Below are 12131 nucleotides of genomic sequence, written 5' to 3' on the forward strand. Positions count from 1 at the left end.
GGACGTATAATAAATACTGATTGCGAGGAGTATTATCAAAGATAATGTAGCTCTTTCTTCATTATACGTAATGTATGCACGGCCTTGTTATTTTGATAGGAAAGCGTTAGCTAACGTTATTGATACAGCGTACATTAATATGCTGCCGCTGATGCGCCTCTTGCTATATATAGACACGATTACGTAGCAAGCTGAGGCTATCTATGTGTATATGTACATACTATGTTTAAAAAATCGATGTTGTCATTTGTTACTGCTATCAAGTGGTGAAAAGGGTTATATGCTCGACGTTGCCGTCTACAGCGTTCTTGTAACTTTGAAGACCTCTAAGGCTCTCGAATTTATCAAAAGGCAGCAGTCGCTTTAATAAAGAGATGGAAGGCAGTTGATGAAGCGCTGCTGCTTTTACAACACAAGACAGATGTGTGCATACGGTTATTTGCCAGATAGCAGGTAAGAGTGAAATGAAAAAGATAAGGTTGTCAGCATAGGTTTGACTTTTAAGATAAATATATACCAATATCTGAAGCAATGTATGCTATGCGTGCTCTAGCCGGTAATGATGATAGTGCAAGGAAAACGATTATATATTTGGATTGAGTGCTTCCAACTTTCGAGGCCAGGGTCATAATGAATTGAATATAACAAATGTTAACTTACCGAGAATTCAACCAAAAAACCATGCCAAGCAATTTTTTGCGTTTTATTACGCAATCTAGATTTTAGTCCTTACTGCAAAAGACAAGCTGTGAACAGCATTTTATTGAAAGCTATGATTCTCATACGATTCCTTATGCAAGTTTGTAAGAAGTCATGTCAAACTTGTCGTGATACTCGCATTTTCCAGTTGAAGCTCGAATGGTATGTTATGGTATCTAAGTTATCATTTCATTTCGGTTCCACTTGATATTGGTTTTTACCAAGGCAAACAAAATTCAGACACAAATCAGCTGATAGATTTGCAAAATGTATTAGCTTTGCGCAGTTCCTCGCAAAAGCCAGATCGATCAAGGAGACCTAGAGCAAGTTCACCCGTGCCACGGAGACCGTGTAAAAGCAAGCACCTTTCTTTCTGGGCCTGTTAGTACTGCAGCAACAAGAAAATGGTACTCTTAAAAGTCATTGACGCAAGCGATGACTGAACAGGTGCCGACAGGTTGCGCTTGGCTTTGTAAAAGTTAGAGTAAGAAGAGTTCCTTGGAAAAATAGTCTAGGAGCGTCATTGGACCGTAGATCAGGGTAAAGAGAGAAGCGTGGATTTAAACAAAAAAAAAGAGAGGAGGGCAAGCACGTTGTCTTAAATATTGACAGCTATTAGTGTGTTTCCTCTACAATATACCAAACGTGTTCGTATCACCGCTTATTTTAGGAATCAATGTATACGCTTTGAAGAAGATGTTTTTTCTCGGTTTACTGTGATTGTCGATTTTGGACGAGACGCAGCACTGGTCTTGAGATCGAAAAGTAGAGGAACGGTTCATGTGTGTGCATGATAAAGCTCTTACAAACGTAGCAGTATGATATATTGAGGAAAGTACAGTGGTTCCCCGTTTAATTTCATTCTCAATAAGGTAAACCCTCAGTTATTTCAACTTTTTTTCTACACCCACTTTAAGCATATAACACTGCTTGAATCACGCTCTTTTTGTGTCAACCATCAGTAGTTTCAACACTTTTTAGACCCCCCCCTTTGAGATTGAATTAAACGGGGAACCACTGTACGTGTGGTTATCGGCTGGTTGTTGATGATGTATGACTAAGTTGAGCAGAAAACTAATTTCAAAGCCGTGTAATGGTGTGCATATTAAAAAGACGTTAAAAAGGTTGTACTCTGCTCGCTATCATACAGAAGCAAAGCATACACATTGTGGTGATTTTCTTATTGAGGAAGAATACTGATGGCTTGATATATGAGAAGAATACGAATGGTGGTACTCTTCAAAGACGTTCGATTGGTTACTGCGATCCACAGTTGCTAAGTAATGTTTAATCAAATGTCTATGAAAAGCAAAGCAAATTGATCAGCTAGTACGTGCAGATGCAGGAAAGAAACGGAACTGCATGGTTTTGTACATATGCAGCGATATGCCTGCCATATTGATCCAGACTGCCACAGCTTTGGACTTTAGCTTTTTTATGTCCTCTTGTGAAATACGAGTTATCATTTAGGATGGAACTTATGGAGGAAACAGTATGTAGCAGACACTCCTTCCACTGTTACATTTGTAATATTCCAATAACATTAGTAACATGATAATAAAAGCAACGATGCAAAGTTGATCAGTTGATAACCTAATGAAGGATGACATGAAAATGTCTAACGGGATAAGCATTGAAAATTGCTTTGTTTTTAAATTGCTTTGTTTTTAAATTGCTTTTTTAATGGAATGCAGTTCTACTGAATGTATACAATAATATAATGGGGTTTAATCAGGAAGTGTTCATACAACCTGATGCGTTAGAGTTTCGACAAGTACAGTTATTTGCGAGCAATATGTGATGAATTATGCGTATTGAAAAAAAAAATTGAAATAGAGGAAACACGAAAAAAAAGACGACTTAGTTTCTGGCCTTCTTCTTGCGTTGCTTTGCCTTGGATTCTATATGAAATACAATACGAGATATATTAGATACCGGGTATGTTCTGACCGACCTTCTTCTTTGCGGCATTCCTCTGTTACCTTCAATATACTTGGCATCTTCCTCATCGTTGAATGTGATTTCTTGCTCCTTCTTGGCATCCTTATCTTGCTTCTTCTTATTGCTGGGCTCATCATCCTTTCCAGCATCGAACTTGTTGCTAACCTTCTTAAACTTGGCGACATAGAAACCATCCATGTTGTGTACGTGTGGGTAGAATCGACGGGTCAGCTTGACAGTCGGGTGGAAAGACTGGCCACGGAACGAGCAAAAACCTTCCCGACCGAAATCCAAACCAGTAGAAACCAGCTTGACGTTGGGTCGCTTTTTGAGTGCATAATTGACCACAGCCTCGTTTTCTTCGACAGTGACGGAACAAGTAGAGTAAACGATATAGCCGCCGGTCTTGGATCGTGCATCCACAGAGTCAATGGCACTAAGGATCAATTGCTTTTGCAAGAAAGGAATGTCGATGAAATCCTTTTCGGTCTTGTTCAACTTGACGCTGGCATCCTTAGAAATAACGCCAGTACCGGAACAAGGCGCATCGAGCAAGACACGATCAAAACCGCCAATGACCTTGGGAAATTCACGACCATCATAGTTACATACAACGGCGTTCTTGACGCCCAAACGATGAATATTGGCTGTCAAACTCTTCAAACGCTCCTTGTTGAAATCGTTGGCAAACACAATACCCGTGTTCTTTTGTAATGCCGCAATGTACGTCGTTTTACCACCGGGAGAAGATGCCATATCAAGCACCCGTTCGTTCTCTTGAGGTGCCAATGCCATAACGGGTAAAAAGGAGGAGGCAGCTTGCAAGATGTAGTGGCCTGACAAGTATTCGGGCGTAGCACCGATAGGTACTTGTGAATCAAAGACTTGGAGACCAACCTTGCTCCATTTGCCGATAGGATCGAGGTTGACACCACGATTGATCAAGGCTTGTGCAAGATCACGACGACGGGTCCGGAGCGTGTTTGTACGGATGGTGACAGGTCGAGGAACTTCGTTTGCTTCAAAAAATTCAATGGCTTCGGATACCGAGAAGAGATTGAACAGCTTTTCAGCCAAGAATTGAGAGTAGCCGTAGTAGTGTGCAATATCCTTGATTAAACGATCAGTGTAGTCTTGTCGTGATCTATAAGCGTTGTTTCCCCAGTTAATATCTAACACAATTCCAAAACTTCCGCTTGTCTTCTTCCATCTACTACTCCATGGATTTATAAGAAAAAGGACTTACTTGCTGGGATCACGCAAGGTTTTAAAATTATTGAGTACGTTGACAAGCTCCTGGATGCGCTGATTAACGAGGGTCACATCTGCAGTAAGTTCCTCTTCTTCGCCTTCGGGAAGCTCAAATCTTTCACCCTCCTCGGCAATGTTGGTTTGCATAGCAGCATCCATCAATTCGGCCTGAGCAGCAGCTGCTTCTCGTGCCTTGCGTGCTTCGATTTTACGTGATTTCTTTTCATCCAAACCTTCAAACTAGAATAACAAACACAGAAATTAAGTTTTGCCTGTTTATACCAGATATCCTGCCCACTCAATTTCTTTATGATTTACCTCGGCAACAAATTCATCCTCTTCACTGTCTTCATCCTCGTCCTCGTCCTCTTCATCCTGTTCTTCTTCATCAGAATCGTCGGAGCCGAGGAAATTGGTATCTGACTTGGCATAGATAGGTTTGCCATCGTCTTCTCCTTCGAGATCAAATTCATCGTCAAGTAATTCGTCGTCCTCATCGTCGTCGTCTGTGGCAGGTTCAACATTATCCCAAAGATCGTCGCCCTCAGCAACGTCACCATTGGCCTCGGCCAAGAATTCCAGATCTTCTTCTTCCTCTTCACTCTCGACTACTGGCTTCTTTTTCTTCTTGTCGACTACCACTTTTTGCTTTTTTACTACTACTGCGTCATCGTCGGCGTGATCCCGTTTACGTTTGTCGTTCTTTTTGTTTTTGGCACCGTTTTTTTTGTTTTTGGGAAATCCGTCCACTGGAGCGGGTGCTCCTTGTTTATTGCGTTGTCGTCGACCCATTATTGTAATAAAATAAGAGAGAAAGTTGAAAAAAAAATATGCAGAGGTCGGACAAATTCAGGCAACCCGCTTCCTCTCCAAATCTGTAATTTCAGAATATGCCGTCACAAAGCGGCTTAGTTCACACTTTGCTGCTGTCAAATCCGCATGAAATTTTTGGTCCAGATAGTTACAACAACCTCATTGTCTCGACATGTCACAGCAGGTCACCAGCAAACTTTGGGACCCGCAAGAAATAACACTCATCCACATGAGAAATACCTAGGGTTATTGCCGTGCGGGTCACAGAAATAATGTCACTCCGTCCTTAGTAACCGACACCGTTGCTACGCTACTACCTGTCAATGTCATGCGTTTCATTCTCAATTTCAAAACATACTTGCGATTTGCCATTGCAACAGTACAACTCAAACATATGACCAAAAAATATTTTACAATAAGCGACGCTTCTTATCCTCTTCAAACATGATATGTTTCTTATATTTCATTAAATGGGTATGCTGAACAAGTAGCAAAGGGAGAAAAAGCTAAAGACCTGAATATTTTGGAACATCGTTGTTGCTTGCTTGTTAAGCTCATTTAGGCTAAGACCAAGAGCCTTGCGCCTTTCTTCGCCCATTGCTGCCGCTGTCGTTTCCGAAATCTCGTTGGCAGAGGCAAATCGCTCGACCTCCCTAATGATCTTGTTTCTGCGACTAAAAAACTTGCGATCGTCGTTTCTCCATTTTGCACCCCAACGTTCTTCCAGTTTTTTCACTGCTTAGCCTCCAGCAAGCCCAACGGACCACTCTTCCCAAAGGTCAGCAACAGTCTTGGTTCCCCGATCATGTAAAACGGGAGCTCACTCGTTGCATCAAGATCCAGTGACTCAGAAGGTGCTGAACTCGGGATAGATGTAACTGTTGCTGTTGTTGGCTGCTGCTCTGGATGGTGCTGCTGTGTTGGTGTTGATGTTGCTGAGGATGATGATAGTAGTAGTTACAATAGTAACAGCAATAAATACCATATCGATGATCATCTTGTGCATTATTTTTTTAAATCAATACTTACGCTTTGAACTGGATGTATAGCGGCTCTTTAAATATCTGGCTTGAGGAAAATCGCATCGCGCGGATACTTTTCTTGCATAAGCACAGCATCTTGAAGAAACGTAACGCGCAGAACACCCAAGAGACGCAGAAACCCGGCGGCAGCCACTTGATCCGGTCGAATTGTTTCCAGCCAGTATTCTGCACGAGGTAATACCTTTTTGCATAATTCCTGACTCGAAGTTGCTGCTGATATGAGATTTCGGTGGTGTTGGTGGCGGAAGGAGAGGTGCTCTTGAGCAAGCGGATATCATACCAATCTTGGTTGTGAGTGAAGACGGGGAATGGTTCGTTTTCGACATGCCAACGCCAGAAAAAATAAAAGGAAAGAGCCATGAAGGGGCATATCTCGACGCGAGTGTTCCGGATGCAGACAACAAGTTCCAAACAACCGTGCTTGTTTGTCTTTCCTTGCTTGATGATCATCATGAGGGAATGGCATTCGGACGGGCCTTCACGCTCCAATTCGACACCGTGCATATCGGGTAAGGTAGCCTTCCGGGCCGATTCGCAACAAACAGTACTGTAGTGAGAAAGCAAAAATGCGAGAGCATTGCGCAAGTGAGACCCTTCTTTCTTCGCCTCTGCATGTTCCTTTTTGAGTTTTGGTAATGTGGCTGTTGCTTCTTCAATTTCTTGACAAACAGAGGTCGTTTTGGTCGAGTCGTACTTGGAACTAAATATGAAAGCAAGGTAAGTATCGGCTCATCACTAAGTAATAATGTATTCTGCTGTAGATACTTCTCTTGTCATACATACCGCTGCTTTTTGGGTTTTGCTGATAAGTCGGTGACCAGTATAATTTTTTCCCCTTGTATATTGACCACTCCACATGCTAGCAAAGACAGCCTCGAGTCAAACGTCGTCTTGCGTGCTTTGCAAAGCTTTTCGATTTCTTCCATGTCAAAAAGAGCACCCATGACATATGGGGCGTTCATTCTTGCATCATTGTTACTCTTGATTTCAACTAAGGAGGATCCAATACATTAGCTTCAGATACTCTTTTCAAATAAGCGTTATACATTGCAAGAATATCAATTTCAAGAATATATTCATTACCTGCTCCATCTTTCGTTTGCACCTTGAAGACGAAGATGTCCCTGAATATTTCGTACAGGGACAATCCTTTCAATGGCAGTGGCAACACTTTACCGAGAGATGTTTGTGGAAGATACGCCATGCAAAACTCATGATATCCTCCATAATTGAGAATGCGCTCGCCAAGTATAACGAATTCCAGCCAGCGCGACATTCTGCGCTGGCGTCGTACTCGTCTCCTTCATTCAGTACCTCAGGAACATACGGTCCCAGCAATTTGACGAGTAACAACACCACGTCAATTTCCTTCTCGTCAAGTGGTTTTTTAAAGCGTTCTTGTGTCTTTTTCTTGTCCCAGGCAATCTTGCTTTCTCGCAATATTTGTTTCAAAAACGTCTTGATGGCATTGAAGCGATAGCGTGTCGGCTCATCCTGGCGTTTTGACCCCATGGTAGTGCAATATCCTTATATTGCCCCGAAAATAGGAACTGGGTCAATTGCGCGAGTGGCGTTGACTATACATTTTTTTAAACCGATCCTACTAATGTTATTTCTCAAGATTGGTTAAAAAGAAAACGTGCTCAGCTATAGCTCACCTTTTAATTTTTGCTGCCTTTTTTCGAGCCGCACCTTTTTTTCTCTGAACCTCTTTGCAATAAAAAAACTATAGAGCATTTCTGATGCCAGGGTCACCATAAAGCACAGCCATTGTGCTTATACGATTCGCAGTAGTTGGTTTGCCATGACGAAGATGCAAATCAGCAAAAATTAGCTTAAGAAATTACATAGTCAACGCCATTCGCAACTGACTTTGAAGTGAAATTTGAACTTGGGGGGAAGGCCCATTTCTTATTTTCGGGGCAAATATAAGGATATTGATGGTAGTGTTGGGTGCTAAGTTCTGATCAACTTCTTCCTCTACTTCATCTCGTGTTTCTTCCAGGTCTTGTGCTGCGTCATCTGCACCAGCAGTTGTTGTTGGCTCTTGGAATGCGGGATTGTGGAGACGTAGCTGTTGTAATCGTTTCTGTGATTTGTCCGCTTTTCGCACCAAGGAAATTCGTTGTTGATCATCTTTTGCTTCCTCCACTTTCTTTAGCGCTGCCTCATATGTACTGTCTGCGCCTTCTTGTCTCTTTGACCTTAAGCTGTTTTTCGGTGCTGATGTTTATTGATACTTCTTTTGCTTCATTTCTGTTTTCTTTGTCGTTGGTTTCTTTCTGTCACAGTTCTGCAGTCTTATTATATATGTTGTTGATTCGTTTTGGTGCGTTGTCATTTAATGCGTTTCTGACATCTTCGTGTGGTTGTTGCTGGTGCTTTTTAAGATGCTCGCACATGTTCGTCTTTACTACAGTACCCGCTCGTTAAACCGATCACCTTCAAACCGATATTTCGTTAAACCAATCACTTCCCCAAAATACCAGCTTGGTAAGCAGTATGTATGTCATATAGTGGACCCTCAATCTTTAAACCGATCATTTGTTAAACCGATCACTTTCTCGAAAAACAGAGGTGATCGGTATAACGAGCGGGTACTGTAGCTCCTCCAGAACTCGCAACACATAGTGTTTACATTTTGTAGCATCGTAGCTTGCTCGTTGCGATTTTTCGATCGCTGTTGCTCTTAACTCTGCACGGATGAATGGCATACTGATAGAGGTGACATAGTATACCCGGAAGAGAAAGGCTGTGACCTTAGGTACTCGTCGTGTTGCGCTGCATTAATTCCGAATAATCTGTTATTTTCACTACTGTACTGCATGGGTTTTTCAACCAAGATTTACATGCAGCATCGAATTTTCGCGTCCGCAGTTCCAAGAGTGCTCTCTCGAGTATCGGTGACAGCACCCCCGTTTATGTTAATCTAACTCTACATAGTAGCACGATCATTTTTCCTACAACAAACGCGTCAATCCTTCGTCAACGTTTTCTTGTGTACTTGTGTGCAGCGGAAGCAATTGCAGAAAATTCATGCATCGGGAAGTTGCCTTCCCACGAATCCTGTCAAGCTCTTTACTCCTTCCCCTTCATTCTTTATCCATTCATGACACACTAGCAATAGGTTATCAAAAGAAAGGGCAGGTCTTTAGCTTTAACATGATACTAATAGCATTCACAATTACGACGATAAATCGTGGCGGAATATTGCTTTGGAAATTGACTAGTCTTTGTTAACGATGGCAGGTTCCCCTTCACCGTGTCTAGAACTTGTTTCTCGAACAATCGAATCTGAGATACTGTATGCAGTTGGTTCGTGTCAGTTGCGACAGTGTCCTCTTCTTCCTTCCTTTTCAAATAAACTGACTATGTTCATCATTCAGCAAAGAAAAATTCATGTAGAGCAGAGCCTTGGCTATAGAATGATACCAACATTGATACATTTCAAATAATTAACGACGACACTATAGCTATTAATGTAGAATGATCAATGAAAAACGATCGTTTTTCTGCTGCACTATTGACTGAAACATGCATCGTGCTCTTCCTTAGTGTTGACCTCATCGCCTATGTGCTCGTTTGGCTATTGGACAACAAATAAATCACGCAATTGCCGAGAATCTAATCGATTGTTCCATTTCTTCACAAAGAATCTTATATAAAAGGTACGCGTTCCCACCCATCCATAGTTCTTTGGCCTCTTCTCTTCCGCTCCTTTCTCCTTCTCCTTCCTCCTCGTCATCAACTGTACGTATTACTCTTGGGAAACAGGATCCATTGCATGAACGTGCGTGTGGTGGTGTGCATGTCTGTCAAGAAGTATCACGACGACTCACGATCAAATCTCTTGCTTACTTTCATTTCTATAGCCGTCTCCTCCTCGGCCTCGCCCGGTTACTGCTTAAAAAAGGAGAGAAGCAAAAGTGTACATAGTGTGTGTCAAAGATGATGATGACTGTGGTATTGATTGATCACGATCGAGCCTCTTTTTTATTTTTGATAGCTCTGTCTCTCTTGCTCTCACTCTCTGTACACGACGTATGTATTATTTTTTCTATGCTACACACATGATGCTTTCTCTCACAATTACCCGCCGCTATCTAACGCGATGTTGTTATTAACGTTTCTTCCCGCTGCTATACAGTCGACCCCGGTTAACGTCAACCCTCAGGGTATCAGCAAAAGCGTTGACCGTATCGAGGGTTGACGACCACCGTGGGTAGAGAATAGGCAAAATCTTTAACTGCTAAATTTGAAAGGGTACCAGCGAATCGGTTGACGTTATCGGGGTTGACGTTAACGGGGGTTGACTGTATCCTACAGAGGCGTCTGGCCCCCAACCATAAGCCTAGCCTTATGCGCTAGAGTTTCGTTTCGCCACAGCGGACATGGAATGGTAAGACTTTCACCTCCGTTTGTACAGAGTTATTGTTCTTTCCTAATAATTGTTGTGTGGTGCTCTATGTAGTCCAGCTGTGGCCGTCGCCCCAACGTGGCGTAGTACCTCGTGGGTTTCGCGCCGACTGTAAGTAAAAATATGATTTTCTTTTTGTTTTCGAGGGTTATAGGGAAGAGAGTCTCTTGAAAAGAAGGGGGAAAGGATCTTTTAAGTATGATACTGACATGTGTGTTCACTCTGTTTATATTACATGATAGGTGGTAAGCCCGTCTTTTTACTATGCTTTGTGGCCTCTTCTTCACCATCATGTGTCCAATCGGTACCAACCTATTAAACAACAGAAATGTAAAAAATAGAGAACAGTACCTACTCGTATTGAAGAGGGTGTACACAGACTCGTATCTCAACGAGACGAAGGAGCGTATAAAAAGTGACAGTAACACTGGCAAGAAGAACAAAAACATCGGCAGCAACTCAACGAAGAATGACGACGACATCAACGCTTACAAAGAGCAAGTAAACAACGACGACACTGCTTCAGAAACATCTCAGATGACGAAGGTGAAAGTGACAACGATGATCAGCAACAAAAGCCACAATATACAATTATCAACACCACTATCAAGCAAGTGCTCCGATCTGATCTAGACAAGGCCGCGAAGACAGCGTTTCATGAAAGATGTTCGAGCATTGTCACACAGTACACTGATTTCCAAGCCGATCGTGGTATCATAATCGATCTTGCTATGCATGAAGTAGTATAGAAGATACGATTACTAACTAGACATGGATCATCATGTATGTTGCCCGACGTCTGGTCATCCTTTGTTCCATTACTTTCACACTAATGGTGAGTTATATCTTAAGTCTCTTCCACACTCTCCACCGGTATACATTGTCTATTAGCCTGCCAACTGATGTGTACTAATTTATTCTTTTCCTCTATGTTGGCCTTTCCTTGCCCTCTCATTCTCCTTATTTCGCACACCCTTTTCTTTATCGTCAATTATTCTTGTGTACACTCCAAAACTTGTAATTTATCTCTTCTTTTCCCAATCCACGCACAGTCACCCCTCCTTGTTATAAACTCTCATGCAGAAATCAAATTGTGTTTCATGTCTTGGATATGAAGACTCAACAATAAAGTACAATAAACCATATAAACTTTGTAGAAGTAATGCGTTCCAGCAGCCAAACTGTCTCGGATGTGGTAGTCGGGAAAGAGTTAGAGTATATATACATATTCACTCTATCATATGTATGTTCTTTGGAAATTTATGCAAGTGATATTATTGTGAATAGGTAAAAGGTATAAGCCTAAAGGGGTGTATATATGTCACATTTCAGCTTTTGATATACGCAGTTTCAAAGTTCGATATTGCTATGGGAAGATCGCATACAAACAACAGTCCATCAACAAGACGACCGAAACCTTCCTCTCTTCCCCTTTCCTCTATATACAACGTATTAGCCAACATGATCGAACCTCAAACTGTTGGACACATGCCAAGCGAAAGACAAACTTATGTTATTTTCTACTTAGTGAGCGCCTCGTGAATCAATGATACTGTACATGCCAAGGGATTTTTTACATGAACTGGTTCCGTCTAATGTGATATCGTACATACAGTTTCGGGGTTTACTACAAAGAAGAAGGGGTATAGATGGATGGAGAGAGGGTAAAGACAGACTGTGCGGGGTAAAGACAAAAGAGGAGAAAGGGTGTATAATGTGCTGAAGGCTGAGGATAAATAAAAATTCCTCCTGAAAGCTCTTGTCATTACCCCCGTATTGTATGATACGTTTCTGACCTTCTTTGATGCTACTACACTATCATGCAAAAAGATTAAACTATAGTTTGCATTGAAGTAATGTGATGTGTACTACAATGAAAAGCCAGCAGAAGAAAAAGTTTGTTTCATTCTCTCCTCAACCCCTTCCCCTCCTCTATATTCCTCCTGCTCCTATACTGTGTTTGTTAT

The 12131-nt window shown here is 41.8% G+C and overlaps 3 protein-coding genes across 3 annotated transcripts; 2 read left to right on the top strand and 1 right to left on the bottom strand.

The window, feature by feature from the left end:
- Nucleotides 1-2346: 2346 nt before the first annotated feature.
- Nucleotides 2347-4727, bottom strand: BDB00DRAFT_818267 (NOL1/NOP2/sun family-domain-containing protein). The gene is made up of 4 exons (XM_053123136.1): nt 4210-4727; nt 3887-4131; nt 2682-3784; nt 2347-2600 (listed from the first exon to the last, which is right to left on the bottom strand). Exons 1-4 carry the CDS (start codon nt 4681-4683, stop codon nt 2560-2562), a joined length of 1863 nt encoding a protein of 620 aa, XP_052980757.1. The 5' UTR covers nt 4684-4727; the 3' UTR covers nt 2347-2559.
- Nucleotides 4728-10069: 5342 nt separating this feature from the next.
- Nucleotides 10070-11194, top strand: BDB00DRAFT_818294 (uncharacterized protein). Its single transcript, XM_053123137.1, has 3 exons — nt 10070-10146; nt 10219-10275; nt 10407-11194. Exon 3 carries the CDS (start codon nt 10429-10431, stop codon nt 10795-10797), a length of 369 nt encoding a protein of 122 aa, XP_052980758.1. The 5' UTR covers nt 10070-10146; nt 10219-10275; nt 10407-10428; the 3' UTR covers nt 10798-11194.
- On the top strand, nt 10913-11337 carry BDB00DRAFT_818297 (uncharacterized protein). Its single transcript, XM_053123138.1, has one exon. The coding sequence runs from the start codon at nt 11067-11069 to the stop codon at nt 11277-11279; it is 213 nt and encodes a 70-aa protein (XP_052980759.1). The 5' UTR covers nt 10913-11066; the 3' UTR covers nt 11280-11337.
- Nucleotides 11338-12131: the final 794 nt, after the last annotated feature.

The sequence above is a fragment of the Zychaea mexicana genome, assembly GCF_025766255.1.
Source record: "Zychaea mexicana strain RSA 1403 chromosome Unknown BDB00scaffold_27, whole genome shotgun sequence".
In the NCBI taxonomy this organism is placed as follows: Eukaryota; Fungi; Mucoromycota; class Mucoromycetes; order Mucorales; family Lichtheimiaceae; genus Zychaea; species Zychaea mexicana.

Coding starts and splice junctions, on each gene's coding strand:
- BDB00DRAFT_818267 (XM_053123136.1), bottom strand. CDS start 4,683: ATGGGTCGACGACAACGCAATAAACAAGGAGCACCCGCTCCAGTGGAC. Junction 4,132..4,209: donor AGGATGAATTTGTTGCCGAG/GTAAATCATAAA, acceptor TTGTTATTCTAG/TTTGAAGGTTTGGATGAAAA. Junction 2,601..2,681: donor AGATGCCAAGTATATTGAAG/GTAACAGAGGAA, acceptor TATTTCATATAG/AATCCAAGGCAAAGCAACGC.
- BDB00DRAFT_818297 (XM_053123138.1), top strand. CDS start 11,067: ATGTGTACTAATTTATTCTTTTCCTCTATGTTGGCCTTTCCTTGCCCT.
- BDB00DRAFT_818294 (XM_053123137.1), top strand. CDS start 10,429: ATGCTTTGTGGCCTCTTCTTCACCATCATGTGTCCAATCGGTACCAAC.